The sequence below is a fragment of the Myotis lucifugus genome, unplaced genomic scaffold, assembly GCF_000147115.1.
Source record: "Myotis lucifugus unplaced genomic scaffold, Myoluc2.0 scaffold_78, whole genome shotgun sequence".
Classification (NCBI taxonomy): Eukaryota; Metazoa; Chordata; class Mammalia; order Chiroptera; family Vespertilionidae; genus Myotis; species Myotis lucifugus.
The window spans coordinates 3,773,174-3,793,602 of NW_005871126.1; the positions used below are offsets into that span (position 1 = coordinate 3,773,174).

General features: G+C 38.7%; 1 protein-coding gene across 3 annotated transcripts in view; it reads right to left on the reverse strand.

Annotated features, from left to right (window-relative positions):
• Positions 1 to 20,429, reverse strand: part of SLCO1C1 (solute carrier organic anion transporter family member 1C1) — a 43,241-nt gene that overhangs the window by 21,080 nt on the left and 1,732 nt on the right. For 2 of the 3 annotated variants that reach the window (XM_023755547.1, XM_023755546.1), the window contains exons 2-8: positions 20,281 to 20,422; positions 15,919 to 16,051; positions 12,189 to 12,310; positions 6,709 to 6,855; positions 6,017 to 6,115; positions 3,624 to 3,869; positions 2,436 to 2,600 (exon numbers count right to left, since the gene is read on the reverse strand). In XM_023755547.1, the coding sequence (XP_023611315.1) occupies positions 2,436 to 2,600; positions 3,624 to 3,869; positions 6,017 to 6,115; positions 6,709 to 6,855; positions 12,189 to 12,310; positions 15,919 to 16,051; positions 20,281 to 20,422 (1,054 nt within the window). The remainder of the gene's footprint in view (positions 1 to 2,435; positions 2,601 to 3,623; positions 3,870 to 6,016; positions 6,116 to 6,708; positions 6,856 to 12,188; positions 12,311 to 15,918; positions 16,052 to 20,280; positions 20,423 to 20,429) is intronic. The other variant, XM_023755548.1, reaches the window with a different exon arrangement.

The window sequence follows — 20,429 nt, forward strand, 5'->3', positions numbered from 1 at the left end:
CACCAAAAATTAATGTTTTCTATTGTAAGCACCTTTCTCCAAGTAATTATATTATTTTTTCCTTTTCTGTGTGATGCCTCTTAGGTTATCATCATCATTGATTATGTATTGTATTTACTGGAAACTGTCTTATTTAATTAAAAATTTCTAAGAAATTCAGCAAAAATGATTACTATCTGTGTATTAAGAAGGAGATAAAAGATAAAATTATTTGCATGGATGTAGCTTAATAGTAATAGAGAGGCTTAAATGGAAAATTCAACTGTCTATTCAAACTTCTTTCAGCTGAAATTGCAATGGAAAATTTTTAAAAACCACAGAATTAAAAAAAGCAAAATCATTTTATGACATTTTCTTTACTCCTTGAATTTGAAACATTTTTTGTTGTTTATTTTCCTTGCAAAATTAAAGTAGTTAACATAAAAAATGCTATTTCTAAACTTTAGAGAGAATATGGTGAACACACAAAAATATGTAGAACAAAAATAAATTATCATTGTAACAGCTAGCCTTTGAACACATAGGGAAATTTCAGTTTATTTTTTCCTCTGTGTCATGTCAAATGCCTTCTCCAAGAATAGAGAGAAAATGTGCTTTCTTATTGCCTCTCCCATATTTCATCACAGAAAGGATCATTATCCATAGCCCAAAGGAAAAAATGAAGGAGAAAAGAGAAAGGAGTAAGTCAGGAGAGAAAAAATACTTATTATATGACAGCTATGTACATTTATGGTGCATTTTATATTTTTAAATCTTTATTTCAACCAAATGATGTATTTATTTTCACCATTCTATAGATTATAAAAAAAAGGTTAGGGATGTTGAATAATAAAATTAAATTAATTTGAACTGATTAATGTTGAAACTAAAAGTTCTGTGATATAGTTTGAACACTTACACTTTAGAGGAAGAATAGTCTAAACAGAGTTTATTAGATTAGCATCTGCTAAGTGCCCATTATCCTAGATTGTTACAGAAAAATTATATAACCTAAAATAAGCTCAGGATGCACCCCCCCCCCAAGTTTTCTTTCAGAGACAGATACATAGAGCAATTCTTTAAATATTTTAAAAAGAGTCAGTTATGTTAAACTATTGCAGTCTCCTACCATAAAGGGGTATGTTAAAAAAAAAACCAGAATATACTTTATGCTTTGAAACAGTAGTTTTAAATTAAAACTAAAGTAACTAATCCAGGTTTTCAAAGTATCCAGTTATTTGCAGGGTGGTATTCATGTATTTGTAGATTCTTGTTCTTCATTCTATTTTATGCCCTTGAATATCTTTCTCATTATTTGACTGTATTGCCATGCTAGAAACATGGCCCCTTTAAATAACTCAAATGCCAGGAACCAGAAGTCCTTTGATTGAACAAATACAAACTTTGTTTTGTAATGCTCACCTTTAACTGTATAAATACCCCCTTTTTATGATTGTAGAGAGTGTTCAGGTAAAATGTCCACTGTTATGAGATTTTGGGTGCACTTGAAAGACATATACCCATTATTAAGAATCCTATATAATAAAGAGGTAATATGCAAATTAACCCTCATGTCCTCACACGATGGCTGCCTACGACCAGGCTGGCAGGGGGGTTAGTGAGGGATGACCAAATGACTGAATAAGAGGCTGTGTGGGGTAACCAGGCTGGCAGGGGGACCATGACGGGCGACCAGGCTGGCATGGGGGACAGTTAGGGGTGACCAGGCCAGCAGGGGGAGGAGTTAGTGGTGACCAGGCCAGCAGTGGGGGACAGTTGGGAGTGACCAGGCTGGCATGGGGGGCAGTAAGAGGCAACCAGGCTGGTGGGGGGGGGCAGTTAGGGGTAATCAGGCCAGCAGGGGGGTGCAGTTGGGGGCGACCAAGCTGGTGGGGGGCAGTTAGGGGTGACCAGGCCAGCAGCGGGGGGCAGTTAGAGGTGATCAGGCCGGCACACAGAGGCAGTGAGGGGCGATCAGGCTGGCAGGCAGGTGAGCAATTAGGAGCCAGCAGTCCAGGATTTTGAGAGGGATGTCCGACTGCCGGTTTAGGCCTGATCTCTGGGATCGGGCCTAAACCGGCAGTCGGACATCCCCTGAGGGGTCCTGGATTGGAGAGGGTGCAGGCTGGGCTGAGGGGACCCTCCCCCCCAACCCCCGTGCATGAATTTTGTGCACCGGGCCTCTAGTCTCCTCATAAAATGCATGTGATCTATGTGATATTTTCATGGTCATTCACCCGTAGTTGTGAACATTTTTTTGCTAGAAAGTTGTACCACAGACTATCTAAATATTTTATCCTGTTAGATTATTTTTACTCACTTTTTTTTCTTCATATCTAAAATACCATAAATTACCTTCAGTCTAAATATTGGAACATTTTTTTCTAAAGGTACTAAGAGTTAACAGGTTGCAGCTGGTAGTACCTATTGGAAAGCATGAAGGAAGATGAGCATACCGATAACAAAGTTGGCCTTGGAAGATGACTGTCCATACTGTTGCTCAATGTACTTTGGTTTATATGTCACCATGCCAAATAAAGAATTGAACTGAACGGTGCTTGCACACAAATATAAGAAGTACACTGGATTTCCTAAAAGAGTCTTCAGCGATGGAAGAAAATCTATAAGACAAAAACAACATGGAGTGATTAAAGACAGTCACACTTGGCAGAAGATATAGCCATGGCAGCAGGGCTTAGATGGCTGAGTCCCATTGTCATATTATCAGCTGCAGTTACAGTGTGGTACACATTCACACTATACATATCAAGTCATTGGCACAAGTCAAGGATGAGAGCTAGACATAGAGCATGCTTCTATGGGCAAAACATCTATATCATAGTTCGAGGTATAAGTCAGACAAAAACAGACTCCTCTAACTGATGTGGGTAAAGAGCAAGAAGAACTACCACTCCCTCACTAAGAGCAGGGAGTCACAGGCAGGATATCAAGAACTTCAGTTTCCTGGTCTATTCTTCAAACTTGGGTCATGGTCACAAGGAAAGGCATATGAACGTTGTCTCCATTTAATGCATGGACTTTAGTTTAAGAAACGAACTTTGGCATGCTCCCTTTTTCCTATTATGTAGCCAAACAGTTAGAAAGGCGAAGACTTTCTATAAATGTAAATATTGCTTACAAGGCCCCTTCCAGGCCCATTGAGGGAAACTAATCTTTCTCATGGATACCCATTACCACGTGTGGAGAATTCACTAGAACATGTGTGGTTTTGCCGCACAACAAACTCGCTCCTTCCATCACTGGTAGGAGACAAGCATTGATATACATTTCTCAAATGGGTGAATGTCATCTGTTTTAAAGGCCGTAAGCCCTGAAAATTCAATCTTTTTTTCTGCCCACCCAGACTGGTATGAAACAGCAATCCTATAGGGGCAGTTGCAAGGTCACTGAGAAAGTGTGTGGATGGATATGTCAGCAAGGAAGGTTACCAAGATTTTGGGTCATGTTCTTCGATTGTTTTTTAGTAATAATGCTGATTTTTAAATCTTCATTTCTGCTTCCTACATAGTTTCTCACTTTTTTTTATGAACACATGAAGGAGAAAGAGGGTATGACTTATAGAACCCCTATAAAGTCCGAACAGAAAAACTGAAAATGTTTCAATCAAGGAGAATCTGGCTCACCTCTTGCCATTTCCATTATTTTTGCTTTTTCTCTATGGGGTGTTTGGTACTCTGTGTGATCCCCCATAATAAATTTGGATTTTTCAGAGGAGGAACTGGTATCCTCTTTACTTTGGGGTCTCAGGAGACTCTTTGGTAAACACCAGAAAGGCACAGCTGCAAGAAGACTTATGACTCCTGCGACTAGGTAACCAAGCCACCAGGCACCTACCCATTGGGGATCCTTTGGGGTAATGGTGATGTGATCTGAAAAAGAGACAGGATGGCTCAGTGGTGTATACAGCAAAGCTCACATGTTGAAATAAGCTTTTTTTTAAAAAAAGAAAACCCTAGCATCATCTCAATCACAGTATCAAAATACCTAATAATTCAAGCATTACTTTTTCTAATCTGAACATTATTATCATGCTTTTTGAAGGAAAGAGGGTGGAGCCATGATGATTTATTTTGTTGTTCCTTAGATTATAAATATAGAGTCTAAATACTGGAAGGGAACCCAGGGTTTCTAAACTCTGCTCTGGAGTTCTGCAGAGGGACCCCTGGGCTGTGGCAGGGGGAAAGTGACATGTGAGGGAGAGTTAGGAGGGTCCAAAACCTTCTGCCAGCTATGTCACATCAGCACCATTTCCTGATTTACAAATTGAAGGTCTAAGATTTTTCTCAAAGAAAAAGTTATATCCTGCACCCTATGGCCCAAATCTAGTCTAAAGCACTATAAATACTATTTATTAAATTACTAGAGGCTCGGCGCATGATATTCATACGCAAGTATGGTCCCTAGGCCTGGACTGCGAGCAGGACCATCTTCCTGGGCTGCCCACAGCCAGCCCTGCTGCCCGCTGCCACCCACCTCCAGTTCCCCATTCACCATCAGGCGATTGGAGCCTGCCGGCCATCAGGCAATCGGGACTGAGAGGTGGTCAGTGTGCCTCATAGTGACTGGTTGAGTGGTCGTTCTGGTTGTTCCACTGTTAGGGTCAATTTGCATATTACCCTTTTATTATATAGGATAGAGGCCTGGTGCACAGGTGAGGGCCGGCTGGCCAGCCCTGATGGGGGCCCTGGATCAGGGGTGGGGGTCCCGGCTGGGGGCGGGGCCAGCCGGGGAGAGGGGCCCCAGTCATTCTGGTCTCTGGTCATTCTGGTAGTTCCACCATTTTGGTCACTCAGCTTTTGTTATATAGGATGTTTACTAGTAATAATACTTAGAGCTATTATAGGCCTGAAGCAAGATTTGCACGTGTAAATAAAACAATATCATATCGTATTGGACTAAAAGGTGGGAATTGCACATGTCTTTTGACATCTAGGCTTCTTAAATATAAAAACCTATAAAACATATGACTATACTCTACCTGCACCACCCTCTTTAAGAGCAACAAAAAAAGCACATGTCTTTTGACATCTAGGCTCAATAGCCACTACATTCTACTCGGTAAAATGTTTATACAAGTTTATTGCTACTTCTTCATTGCTTCCCCTTAACCATTTTCCTCTGTACCACTCATCACACCTCTAATCCCTTGTCTATTTCAGTCTCTGTGACTGGACTGTAAAATTCAAGGAGTCAATAAACTCAGCTATTTTGTTCACTGTGATACAATCACACCTGGGATAAAGTAACTGTAAAGTAAAACTTGGAGGCGAATGAACTAACAAAGGAATAACTAGGTAAATATGTTGGAATATGCCTGCATTTTATGTGATTAAAGAAGAACAACTAGTACAAGACTTTTGCATTCTATTTTAACACAATAATTTCAAAGTGCAATTCCAGAATTAAAAAAAAGCATACTTTTTCAAACTGCTTTCTTAGAATTCTTTTACACAAAAATACTATATGTTTCCAGGGGGTCCACCTCACAAGGAAAGAAATAAACTAATAGCTATGGAAAAATGAGGCCCACATTTATTCCCTACACAAGCACTCCCCCAGAAGGAAAGCTAGTCTCGTGACATACAGTAAAGAAGGGAATTTTGGTTGCCAGGAGACTTTCAATCCTTGGTTTTTCTGGCAAGTCAATAAACACATTATCAATTGATGTGACTATAATAAATGTTGATACACATGTATCCAACAAGAGCCAACAAGTAGCCACAATATGTAGTCATAGCTCTGGTGAAGTGCGTTTGAACTGGCTAACCGAAGTGAAAAAGGGTACACCTGAATAGCATGGGTCATCCAGTTCTAATTACCACCTATTTTTCATATTCCATTTATTAATGTGCATGAGGATTCTCTCAACAATACATTTTTTCATGGCGTATTTTTATTTTATGAAAGATTACTATCCTATCATTTTATAAAAAGTCAAATTGCTATTTTCTACCCCATCCCATTATAAAACTGCAGTAAAACAAATGAACAAATAACAATACATTCATTTCCTTACCTAGGTTTACAAAGCCAATGTCAACATACAGTTTGGCACATAATGAGCCTAACAGGAAGCCAAAGATCGGCCCTATAATTGCAACCGTCTGCACACAGCCTGCACCAAAAAAAAATAAAATAAATAAAAAAATAAAAAAATTAAAAACTTAAATAATAAGGTACCTTTGCTTTTGTAAATTAATAAAATTCTTAAGACGTGGAATGAGAACTGGTTAGTAACTGAAAATATTTCATAAAGTCTTTAAGTGTACTCAATTTGTCAATTTTTCAACTTCATTGAATTAGGAAATAAGTTCTTCTTAGCTTTGGAAAAAGAATGAACACTTATAAGCCATTAATTACCTCTTAGTAAGAAAATAACATGAGGACTGACTCTCTGATTTAGAAATATGTCACCTACATGCTTCTGCAGTCCATGAAGTCTGTGAAGATACTTACACAAGGTCATATATCATTGCCTTGGAGCTCAATTACTTTCCTTTAATTTGATGTTCTTTCCCTAATGCAATAGAGTCCTCTATTTGAAGTTTCTTTACTATTCAAATCCTGACTGTGGACTTCAGAAATGTGTGAACTGAATAAAGGATTTGGGTATGAAGTAAAAAGCCTTCCACATCCAATTTAGTTTAGAATGGAGTTGAGAAAACCAGGTACCCTGCTTTCTGAGAAGATAAATGAGATGGGCATTACCAATATAGAAAGCCGCATTATCTTCACTGGCAAAATCATCAAGGTAGGTGATGCCTAAGGGCTGAATAGGAGTTTCTCCAATTCCACGAAGAAGGTTCCCCAGGAAAACATAAACCCACATGGAGGAGCTGGTGTCGATTTCACATTCTTGAAAGGAAAGGGGGAAAAAAAAAGGAAAGCAAATAAGACGAATGAAATAATGTTACAATTAAAGTTAAATATTTATTCTGCTTTCCTACAAGTTGTCCTAAAATTAGATTAGAATGTAAAAGTAAAATATGACAGACATAGTTTGAGAGGCTTGAGCAAGATTGGGAAATGTGTGTTTCGTAACTTCAGTAGTTTAGGTAGTGTAAGTCCCCCAGAGACTGATCAAGGAACTCTATTGCCTCTTGTTCCTGTTACCTTCCTTCTTATTTTCTCTCTTCTTTTTATTTCATACATAAGCTAAGTTCTTGGAATTCCTACACTCCAATAACTTTCAATATCCTCCTAAGACCAAACACAAAAATTTGAACAAAGACTTTTCTTGCCTTAATCTTTAAACTTTTCTATTTTTTTCAGCAGAAATCACTTGTAATTTTATTGCTGATGAAGTTTTATCAGAAATTCAAAATTTTAGATGGCTGAGACTTCAACTTTGGGTAGCATTGCCTATAATTATAATTGTTTGATAATGAATAACAATCTTTAGGGCTCATGTTTAGAAAAAATCATCTAAAAATTAAAAACCTTATAAGCTTTAGAAGTATAACTATTCCAACAAAAAGAACCTTTGATGTTTTTTTAGAGTGAAATTCAAAGCTAACAATTTTAAAATTGCTTTCATAAAAGCCATGCCTTAATATGAATTTGTGAAGTTGGACAATTACTCTCATATCATAAATAAAATATTTGTTCAAGAGTTTATTCCAGGGGTGGGCAACCTTTTTGTGAGTGTGTACCAAAACCAGCAAAATCTCTGACTCAAAATTCTTCTGCGTGCCAACCCTAATTTTTTGAGAACATGTTACGCCTATTTGATATCTCTTAAGGTGTATGTATGTGAAATAATAAAATTCATTCGAATGACAAAAACACAGTATATGATGATGAAAAATACATTTCTTTTTTAATGTATACATGTTATGTAAAATTATTTATCTAAGATGCACCTACACTGAATTTATCTGAAAAATAAAAAATTCGATATTAAGAAAAAAATTGTAAATAGAAGATTATAAGAGAGGGTTTTGCGTGCCAGCAAAGTTACTGGCGTGCCATGTTTGGCACGTGTGCCAGCGGTTGCCCACCCCTGGTTTAGTCACTTTAATACAAAGGATATTCACCACCTCCAACAATTGCCACTTCTGAATGCTCCTTTTCTGTGAGGCACTGGGTTAAGTGTTCTGTGGGCATTTTTAAATTGAATTCCCCTAAGAATCCTATGAGGTAGGAGTTATTTTCACCTATTAGTAATTCTTTAAGCTATTTCTGAAGGTAAAGCATGGGTTACAAAGAACTGGTGGGTGCCCAGCCATTGTGGCTCAGTGGTTGAGCATCAATCCAGGAATGAAGAGGTCAGGGTTCGAGTCCCAGTCAGGGCACATGCCCAGATTGTGGGCTTGATCCCCAGTAGGGTGCAAGCAGGAGGCAGCCGATCAATAATGTTCTTCTCTTATTGACGTGTCTATCTCTCTTCCCCTCTCTCTTCCTCTCTCTCTAAAGTCAATAAAAAAAAATTTAAAAAAAGAACTGAGGTGACTCAGTCGGACTCAACTTTCATGTAGTTGAGTCCGACTGCAAAACACAAAAGAACTCTGTGCAGTCACGTAGCTTCCTGTCTTGATTCTGCCACTTCTAGAAATGTAGCAAGGGACCCTGGGTTTTTCACTTATCTTCTCTAGATTTCTCTTCCATTCCCCAAAGTATGATGGGAATTCCTTTACCAAAAATTGATTCTACTGTCAATTCTAGCCCTAACATTTATTATTGTTCTGCTAAGAAGCTTGTTGGTAAGTTTTATAGATAAATGTAGACACCTTAGATCTGTGCTTTCCAATATAGTAGCCATAAGCCACCGGAAGCTATGGAAATTTAAATTAATTAAAATGACATAAAGGTAAAAATTCAGATGCTCAGTCACATTAGTTATATTTCTAGTACCTAATAGTCACATGTGGCTAATGGCTACTGTATTGGACAGCATAGATATAGAGAATTTTCATCACCACAGAGGGTTCCATGGGACACATTTCCTCTAGACTATTATGGGGAAGGGAGGAACAGGGTCATATGTGGAGCATTTTGAGAAGAGTCTTACATTTGCCCCACTAGCATCTTCAGGATGAGCCTTGTGTTCATTATGTCTAATGCCCACATAGGTCTATGACTTTAAAGAAAATAAAAGGATTCAGTTGTGAGTCTTATACTCTGTGTCTGACTTAATAACTCGTCTCTTTACATTAAAAACATTTTCATTCCCCATCTCTATATCTTATGTTTCTTTTTTAACATCAAAGGTTTAAATATTTGCTAATTGGCTGTATTGTCATTTATATCCTGTCTCTTCTCTGATTATCTAAAATAAAAACAAAATATCTTCAATGACTGACCATGGTATACAGATGAAAACTCAAACTCTTTAGCTCAGTTTCTTGCCTCTTTATGTCAATTACATTTATTATCCATGATATTCTTTATGTCCAGCATGTCCTCCCCCACATTCTCTTCTCATATTTCCATATTTCTTTTAATCCTCTGCCCTTCCCCTTCATTCAAACAGCCAGACTGCTAGTGTTCACTGCCCAGAAAAGAGACATCTCAAAAGAAAGCATTAATAAGGATATTAGAGGAGTGAAGGGTTTTAAGACATAGATAAAAGATTTGGATGGGTAGAAGGTATATAAAAGGAATTCTTCCATACTTTGTAGAAATCAATTCCAATCTAGGAATAGGGAGTGAGATGGAGGTGTTGGGGAATAAGAGTTGATCTATTGATGCTGAAGGGATAGGGAGGGAGGGGATGTCTTTGCAGTATCCCAGAGACAAACACCCATGGGTAGGTTTTTGGATTCCATGAGTGAGAAGAACCTGTGCCACCATGAGCAGGCAAAGTCCAGGGAGGTGGTAAGACCCCAAACATGAACTGGTTGCACAATGGAGTTAAGCATCCCCATCTTCAGCTCCTCACAGGCTTTCACCATCTACATTAACACAAGAGATGATTCCCATGTCCCCAGGGGTGACTCATACATATCATTGCTGTATAATGTGCATCAGCCACATGGAACTCTATCTTTCTAACAAAATTCCCCAACTCTTATCTTGTGTGGAAAGTAGAATTATATCCATGTTTCTAAGACAATCACTCCTGCATCAGAGAGAGCTGTTGTGCTAAAAGCACACAGACATGGACACAAGATGACCCCAAGGTGACATGTATGACCAAACATTTGGCCAGAAGGATTAGATGTCTAAGAATACAGGGCACCAATAACACCAGACATCCTCTTCCCATAACTCCCCCTTTTACTATTATGTAACCTCAGAATGTAAGCAGACCCTGGAAAAAGGGTGAAGGTTAGGGAAAATTTGACTGAGATTAAGTATTTGCCATTCTGATGAAGAGAGGCTGAACATATAAATTGAGTTCTCAGGAAAAATATATTGCTTTCATATCTGAGCAATGGACTGAGATTTGTAAATGCTAAACTAGCTTTACACGGATTTCATGGCCCGCCTTATTTGAAACTATCAGAAGGCTTTCTGCAGTCATCAGCAAGTAATGTTCCTTGTCCATAAGATTTCGTCTACTAGAGGCCCGGTGCACAAATTCGTGCACAGGTTTGGGGTCCCTCGATTTAGCCAAAGATCGGGCCAGCCAAAGGGAGGGACCATGGGACGTTGGCCAGCTGTAGGAGGTTGGCTGTGGGAGTGCACTGAGCGTATGGCCCCTGGTGATTAGTGCACATCATAGCTACCGGCCAGTTGTCTGGTTGTCTGGTCATAACGGTCGCTTAGGCTCTTATATATACACTGAGTGGCCAGATTATTATGACCACCCCATCAGTACTTCGTTGGGCCACCTTTTGCCTTCAATATTGCAGCGATTCTTCTTGGCATTGACTCCATGAGATGTTGAAAGGTGATGTGAGGAATCTGACACCATGCCTGATGAATAGCACTGTCCAGTTCTGTGAGATTTGATGGTTGTGTAATCAGCTGCCTGATGGCTCTTTTAACTTAGTCCCACAAATGCTCAATTGGTTTGAGATCTGGTGATTGTGGGGGCCACCTAAGCAAGGTAAAGTCTCCCTCATGTTCTTGAAACCACTCCTGCACAATACGAGCACCGTGGCATGGCGCATTGTCTTGTTGGAAGAAGCCATCTCTATTAGGACACGCCATCAACATGATAGGATGAACTTGATCGGCAATGATACTTAGGTATGTTGTGCTATTCAGACGTTGTTCCACACGAATTAAAGGGCCCAAATCATGCCAGGAAAACATGCCCCAAACCATAACACTGCCCCCACCAGCTTGAAGGGTTGTACTCATGCATGTGGGATGCATGCTTTCATGCTGTTTCCGCCAAATTCTCACTCTGCCATCTGCATGATGCAACTGGAAACGTGATTCATCGGACCACATGGCTTTTTTCCAATGCTCGACTGTCCAATCCTTATGTTCCTGTGCGAATTGGAGACGTTTTATCTTGGTAACTGCATACAGCAAAGGTCCTGGAACAGGCCTCCGGCTTCCATATCCCATACAATGCAGTGTATGGCTAATTTGCCTACAAACGTCAGGTGGTCATAATAATCTGGCCACTCACGTTCAAATATACCCCATGTTCAAAGGCTGTTAAATCGCATTGTTCACCCATATCTTTAGAAAAAAATCACTTCTACTGTCATGGTAAACAACCTGCTTCCCTATTTATAATGGTCTGGTCCTCTAGCAACATCAGTGCGAAATTATAGCTAATTTGACTACAAACGTCAGGTAGCCAGAATAATCTAGCCACTCAGTGTATATAGATGCATTTTCTTAGGATCTCATCATATACTGCTTCATATTCTAGGATTTTTTATGGCACTATAACATCTCAGTCTAAGTAGTAAAGCTTTTTGTTGTTGTTGCTGTTAATTCTCTCCCGAGGATATATTTCCATTGATTTTTAGAGAGAGTGGAAGGAAGGGGGAGAGACAGAGAGTGAGAAATATTGATTGGTTGCCTCCTGCACGCACCCCAACCAGGACCCGGATGGAGCCTGCAACCAAGGTACATGCCCTTGACCAGAATTAACACAGGACCCTTCAGTCTGTGGACTGAAACTCTATCCACTGAGCAAAACTGGCTAGAATGTAAGTAGTAAAGCTTTAGACAGCAAAAATTATATAGATATTTTGTCCATAATAAAGAATATATAAAGTTTTTTTTTTTTTTTAAAAAAAGCTTGGCTGGTCATTGAAGTAAAAACAAAATAATCTTACCATTATTTATTTTGGATTGTGATTTTTCCATAACTGAGGTTGTTAATTGACTGTTTGATTCCAGGAGACATGGAGAGGTGCTAAGAGTGGAATTGGAGAAAGAATACCTTTCATATCTGTACCTGTATAAAAAGAACATTTTCTTTACTACAGGCTCATTTAGTATCATGCAAAAAATATTACATGTATACTACATGACTCATTAGGGTACTTGTTTGAGTTCTCAGCTATCCCTAGATCACCAAACCAAACCAGTGTTTAATAGCAGAGATTTCTGAATATACTGCCAGAAAATCCGGTTCATAGGTGTTGTACCCTATTTGAACCCGTCAATTATCCATTGTAATGAAAGAAAATAAAAGTAAGAACTATTCATAGAGGTTCATTTTAATATAAAATGACTGTAAATTACATACTATCTTGGTGGAAAAAATATGCCTATTGAAGTTGGTTAGATAAGAAGGCAAAGAAGTAATGGAAAGGGGACCCAGGGTATAAATGCTTTCAAAGTAGGGATTTTAGTTCTAACATGGATTCAAACCATGGCTGACACAATCTTGATTCTGATGCATGAAATTCTATAGTACCTACGGAGAGCTATATCTCTACAGAGACTATCATAAATAGTTTCCCTGCTTTCAAGTTTGTTCCACCAGAGTTATTTTTCCAAGCAGTAGTCAATGTGACCCTTTAAAATATGTCAGATCATGCCCCTCTGCTCAAAACTCCCCACTGGTTTCTCATCTCATTCCAGATGAAGCTAAAGTCCCTGCAATTGTTTGCCACGCTACTACTCAAGGTGTGGTGTGCAGACCAGCAGCACCAGCTGAGTCTCAAGTCTATATTTTACCAAGAGCCTCCAGTGAAATGTCCGTCAAAGTTGGAGAAACAACCTTGACACCTTCACCCATTTTTTTTGTACACTTTCCCCTGGCTCATCCCACTGGGTCACAAGGCTCCCTACAGTTCACCCAAGATCCCTCCTGCTGCAGAAACTTAGCATTCACTGCTCATTTTGCCTAGAATCTTCCTCCCCAGACATCTGTGTAGCTCTCCCTTCCATCTCTTTCAGTTGTTCTTAAATGTCACCATCTCAGTGAGCCATTCCCTGAAGATCCTATGTTAAATAGCAACCTGCTACACACATACTCCTTCTGTGTCTTATTGGGTTTTCTCTAACATTATTTGTCTTACTATATCGTTATTTGTTGGTTAATTGTCTATTCCTCATAAGATTTATGGAAGCAGAGATTTTTCACTACTTTATCCTTATTTCCTAGAACAATAATCAATATATATTTCTTAAATTCATGAGTTAGATGACCTACCACACATAAAGCTAAACACAGCCTCTTGGGGGCAGGCCCTTAGTAATTGATATCCATGATTAATATTATTTGTTGGCCATTAAGGGTATTGCTGCTAGGCAGACAGAGCATATGTAGTAGGTAGTCTTTTAGAGAACAAAAATTATATTTGGACAAGTACCCAATTAGTGACTCATCCTGTAGAAGATTGAAAACAAGTTATTGTAATAATCCTCAGTAGATAGCAAACTTCATGAAGTGTGTGTATGTTGTGTTTCTGTATTTTTTCTTCAGTGCAGTCCCATTACCTGACACAGCAGCAGGCAAATGGCAGAACTAAATAATGAATAAACAAATATATCTTTCAACATGTAAAAGATGAATATGAAAATGAATCTCTTTCTGCCCCTTTGGCATCCTTTGTCAGCACTAGCCCGGCTGTCTGGCTGGCCTTCTCTTAGATACGCTCCTTTCAGGTGGATTGGAGACCCATTTCCTCGGTCTCTTCCTTTGCCTCTTCCTTCGGCATTGGCCCACATAAAACCTTTGTAGAACCTCAGTGATCCAAGGAAACTCTGCCCCTGTGGAAAGGAGGCCAGAGATATGTCCAAGAGCAGGCAGAAGCCCTGAAGCTATGAATCTCTCTCCAAGTAAAAGTGAAGGTAGAGGGAAACCATACAAACAGGTAGGATAGATCCCGCACAGAGGCTTCTGTGCACCACCTTTACAGACTGGCCACAGAGGCCAAAATCGGACTCGAGGCATTTAAGTGACCTGGGAATCTGAGGACAAGTTTGGACCAGATCATTTCTAAGTCTCTCCAGCTCTAAAATGTCACAATGCATTGATCTACACTGGGCAATAATTAAAGTATTAATTGATATATAATTTTAAAGTTATTCTCTTGTTTCTATACCTCTTGGAACTCACTTCTCTCAGTCAGCAATAGGTAAGCACAGAGGACTGAGGCAACATGGATATGCATAAAGAAGTCAGAATACCTGCTTTAGGAGTTCAGTGCTATAATATAAGACACCTAAACGTGATAAAGTCACCAGACTCTTTAAGTCATGGTCCTTAGCTCCAAAGTAACAAAGTATAAACTATGTTCTTCTACCCCATAGGTTATTGTAAGGATGGAATCTATACTAATAAAAGGCCTGTGGCCATGACGCCATAACGCTGTCATGACCAAACGAGCAGAGGGAGCAGAGGCAGGCGGGACGGGGGCGAGCTACTAGCAGTGGGTAGCTATGAGTGGCTGAGGTCAGGGCACGAGCTACAAGTGGCAATGGGTGGGGCGGCCAGCTGAGGCAAGTGGAAGTGAGCTACTTGATCAAGATTTCATGCGCACTAGGCCTCTAATCCTATATAATAAAAGGGTAATATGCAAATTGACCATAACAGCAGAATGACTGGGAATGACTGGTCACTGACACACACTGACCACCAGGGGGCAGACGCTCAATGCAGGAGCTGCCCCTGGTGGTCAGTGCGCTCCCACAGGGGGAGCTCTGTTCAGCCACAAGCCAGGCTGATGGCTGCCAGCACAGCGGTGGTGACGGGAGCCTCTCCCGCCTCCTCAGCAGCGCTAAGATGTCCGACTGCAGCTTAGGCCTGCTCCCCGCTGGCAAGTGGACATCCCCCGAGGACTCCCGGGCTGCCAGAGGGATGTCTGACTGCCAGATTAGGCCCAATCCCCCAGAGAGTGGGCCTAAACCAGCAGGTGGACATCCCCTGAGGGGTCCCAGACTGTGAGAGGGCACAGGCCGGGCTGAGGGAACCCCTCCTCCCCAGTGCACAAATTTTTGTGCACCAGGCCTCTAGTGATATAATAAAGGTAAAAAACCTTTGGAACTACTAAAGTTATATGCAAGTACTAACAAATGTACTAACAAAGCCCCAAAAGTAGATTTCAGAGTTCAAGGATACAGACACCCCACTTTAATTGAAGAAGTGCTATGAGATAATATTTGTAAATGGAATACTCATTTTGAGTTGATAACATATCCTTATGTCAATGTCCTGCCAGTCAAGTGTACCATGACCCAGCATATTACCAGTAATACTCATTACCCATTTGACACCCATTTGACATTTATCACATAATATATTCATTTCGTTTTGCTTATATATTTTGCCTCCACAGCTAAATTAAAGCACTTGAATGAAGACATATAAGTGAAAATTTCCCTTTAATTTTGTTGACATCAATACATAGAAGTGTCCCAAACTTTTTTTCTTAGATTAAATTATAAGTAAAATTTCAAGTGCTCTGAAATTTTGCCCAAAGAAGATATAATAAAAATAAGATAGAATTTATCAGGGGCCATTTTATAACATTTAAATAATTAATTTTAACCATAAAAAGAGAAATGCAGCTGTTGGTTACAGCAAGAACAGGATGATTGCATTTGACTCACTGTTCCATGAAGAACTGAGGCAGTGGGATGAGCAACGTTCCGACTCCCATGATCAGGCAGCCCACTCCAATAATTTTTGGCCTGTGAAGTCTGGCTCCAAAGTAGCTAACAAATGTTATAACTAAGAGATTCCCTTGAAAGAAAAGAATAAATGTTCATAAGTTAGAGAACTTAGAAAAAGTCAGCAGAATAACTACATGAGGTTAAGTCAATGAATGAATGTCTATAGCAAGCCTAGCAATATTTTGTTGTGACTCAACTGTTTCCAACCATCATTCCTATCATTTGACTTTCTTTCCTTTAAACTGAGAAGACTGTTGAAATTGTCTTTTTACTCATTACTTCAATCAGGTTACCCCTTTGTCAGAATATTTTAATGACCAAGCCTTCTACTTCATTTTCACACACCCTAATGATTTGTCCTTTTAAAGTGTTTTTATCATTAATCAAATTGTAGAAGGCATCCTTCAGCTGTTCTCTTAAATTTTCTTTGCTGATTTGGAAGTAAACTTTATTATTGTTTATTCATATATTAAAGTTTTCTAATAAAACTTCTTCTAGCTTCCCATTTGCTCTTGAAACACATATTCTTGCTTTAGCTGAATATAAACTAGTAAGAAAAAGTAAAACAACTGTACCTCACTTTAAGTGAAATCAAATTATAAAATTCATATTTTTACAAATGATATTTATAATTTGCTTATATCCTTTTTACAAAAAGATAAGATTCAAAGTAGAAGTACAAATTACATAAATACCCATATCAATTTAGAAACATCAATTATATAGCTTCCACGTATATTTATAATACAAATTTTATGAAATATAAAATCTCACAAATTATACACATCTATCTCTTTATAAAAAAATAACTAAGAAATACTTTTTGAAGGTGGAATTAGGTCTTTCTAAAATGTCTCTGGAGATGCGTGTGATGATGAAGACACTGACTAACCATGCTTTAGGGATGATGTCCTCGTGCTTTCCTCTGCACAAAATTCCTGGAACAAGGTGGTAAGAGATATAGAAATATTAAAAATGCAGAATCTCGGCAGCTCCCGAAAGTGTCTGAGTCCACGGATCCGAGGGCAGGCCAAGAAATCTGCATTTTTAATCCTAGTTCAAATGTGTTGGTGAAGATGGTTCCTGGAACATATTTTGATAAACACTGTTAGGGTGTTGGATATCAAGGGGCTTTATTTTGAACATTTAGTTTTCTAAGCACTAGAGTGCTAGATAGAGCAAGAACTTAGCAATAATGCAGCACTTGATTGTGATGGCTGATGGGTAGCCTTGCGTTAAAGTCCTTCTTGATGTTTCCAATTTTTTTTTAAGCAAGAGTGTTCCCTTACATCTGCAAGCAATCATCTAATTTACTACTGTTCATTCACATTGCCAGCGTTAGTCAAGTGCAAAAAGCACAGCAATTTTTCTAGCCTGGAGGACAATAATGATAGTGAGAAAAGTAGATTACATCGTGGCTCCAGGCTTTATGGCTCTCGGAAGATTTAACCTCCTTTTAATTTTCATATTAAAAAATATTGAGTATGAGATTTCTCATTTGACATCTAAGTATTTAGTAGAGGAAATTTTGTGTTGAATATATTGCCAATTATGTCTATATTTTTGCTAGAGTGTCACAGTAAAAACAAAACAAAACAAAAACCAGAAAGTTTGTTTTCAGTTTATAAATAATGTCTCCCTACACCACCTCCCCTCCCCACTTCCCTCACAATAGAGGACTCAATGTTTACAGTCTGTTTTTGTGTTACATTTGTGGGTATGCCAAATACTGCATGATATCATTTCAGCATCTGTGATATGTAGATGAGTCATGTTCTTTTACTTAGTATCCTTTCTGAATTCTTGGAAGATACACTTGAAGAATAAATGGTGATAAATGATCTTTAAAAGATTGAATTGGATATCAAAATTCTTTCACATCTACCATCACTAGCTTCTCAAAAAGCAACAGTTCCATAGGGTTTTAAAAATATGTTTTACCAAACTTTCAAGTAACAGATTCCACATACACACAGCATTTCAGATAATAGAAAACTCCTCAACTCACCTTATTAGACTAATATTTTTAATATATTTATTGATTTTTTACAGAGAGGAAAGGAAAGGGATAGAGAGTTAGAAACATCAGTGAGAGAGAAACATCAATCAGTTGCCTCCTGCACACCTCCTACTGGGGATGTGCCCGCAACCAAGGTACATGCCCTTGACGGGAATCGAACCTGGGACCTTTCAGTCTGCAGGCCAACCTCTATCCACTGAGCCAAACTGGTTAGGGAAAGACTAATATATTTTGAAATCAAAGCTACACAAGAACAATAAAAGAAAAGACCAAATATAGTTTATTCCAGGAGTACAGAGGTATTATAAAAAAAAGAAAATTAATAAAATAACTATGGTTATCTTAACATATGTAAAAAAAAATTCAATATAATTAGCCACTCATTTGTAATAAGAAAAAATATTTGAGCAAATTAATTTTTAAGGCATATATATTAAAACCACAATCAAACACATTGCTTAATTGTAAAATTTTAAAAGCATTTTTATTAAGGTCAGATATGAGAGAAGGATGCCCATTTTCACTGCTTTTATTCACCCTAATACTGAGGCCAAAGAGATAAGGCAAAACCAATAAATAACAGATCTATGAATTTAGAAAGAATAATATAAAATCATCTTATATTTCAAACAATATAACTGTCTGTTCAGAAAACTCTACACCATCTATAGACAATCAATTAAAATGAACAAAAATTAAACAAGGTTGCTGCATACAGATAACATTTAGAAATCAATATTGTATCGAGATGGTCTAACCTACTGCACACCCAGGCTGTTTGGTGTGGCCTATTGCTCCTAGGCTACTAACCTGTACAGCATGGTTACTGTACTGAATACTGTAGGCAATTGTAACACAATGGTAAGTACTTGTATATCTAAACATAGGAAAGGCACAGTAAAAATACACTATACAAGAGACAAAAATGGTATAGGGCACTTACCATAAAAGGGAGCTTGAAGGACTAGAAGTTGTTTTGGGAAAGTTAGTGAGTTCGTTGCGAGTGAATGTGAAGGCTCAGGACATTAGTGTGCACTACTGAAGACTTCACAAACACTGTCCCATAAGCCCTCCCCAGCATCAGCATCACCTGGGGTTTCTTAGAAATGCAGAATCTTATTTCCCTCCCTAGAGAATCAGTACCTGCATATTAACAAGATTGCCTAGAACAGTGGTCGGCAAACTGCGGCTCACAAGCCACATGCGGCTCTTTGGCCCCTTGAGTGTGGCTCTTCCACAAAATACCGACTTCTGCGCATGGGCCAGGAAGTTTCAATCGCACTGTACATGCGCGCCTGCACGTGGTATTTTGTGGAAGAGCCACACCCAAGGGGCCAAAGAGCCGCATGTGGCTTGTGAGCCGCAGTTTGCCGACCACTGGCTAGAACATTAACATATGATTAGCACTAAACCTAGACATTTCATTCTGGTAGAATGATGAAAGATTTAAGTAGCAAATGCCCCAAAGCAAGAGGTTAACTATTCATTCTTTTAATTCTTTCTGTGATATTCAGTGTTAAAAACTGAAATATGTAGTATGAATTCAAAAAAGCAATTGTTGAAGAGTTAAAATATTCCTTCACTGTCCTGAAAGTTATCAAGTGAAGCTGAAAATGTAGCCATTGAAGATTTTACTATAGCATATATCTGAGTCCCAATTAGCAGTAGTAACCACAAAACTACTATTCTACATTAACAAAGAATTAATGCCTCTTAGTTTATCAATTCAAGAAGCTGACTAACTGGGATTATACCTCTTAAATTACTTTTAAAACTTTGACTAAACTCAATTGGTCTTTTAAAATTCTAAGAGGTTGACTACAGTCAATTGCTAACTAAAGACACCTGAGTGTAGAATTTTATTATCTGCTTTGTTCTACTAGTCTTGTCAACAGAATTCCTCTCTCTTCTTTCTAGGCTACTGGGCAGAAACCCCCTTTCATGGTTTAACTTCTTCTTCAATAATTACAATGATTTTTCATACCACCCATTTGGATTCTTCTGAATTTTGAACCACAGAGCTTCCAGGATAAATGACTTCTGTACAGACACTCACCACATACTTTTAAACTCAAAAATACTGAGAGCATCTCACCTCTCCTCCCTCCTCTGGGAAAGTCTCTCACTCTGATTGAGAACTCTGAAATGGATGATTGGTATAACGTTGAACACCTGGAATGTATTGTTGGTTGCTCAGAGAGAACAAATTACAGTGAAGATGTCCTTTACTCAGGCCTAGAAGACCTTGTGCTTAAAAGCCAGGCATCTGCAATACCTACCAATTTCAAAACTTCCATCAATAACTCCCACCAGGGAGGTAGGGATTTCAAACCTTCTCTCTATTTGAGTGATGGTGCTCTTCAGATAGCCTTCTGCCAGTGCTTTGGCAAAGTAAACGAAAGATAAGGCGCCCAAGAACACCTGGAAA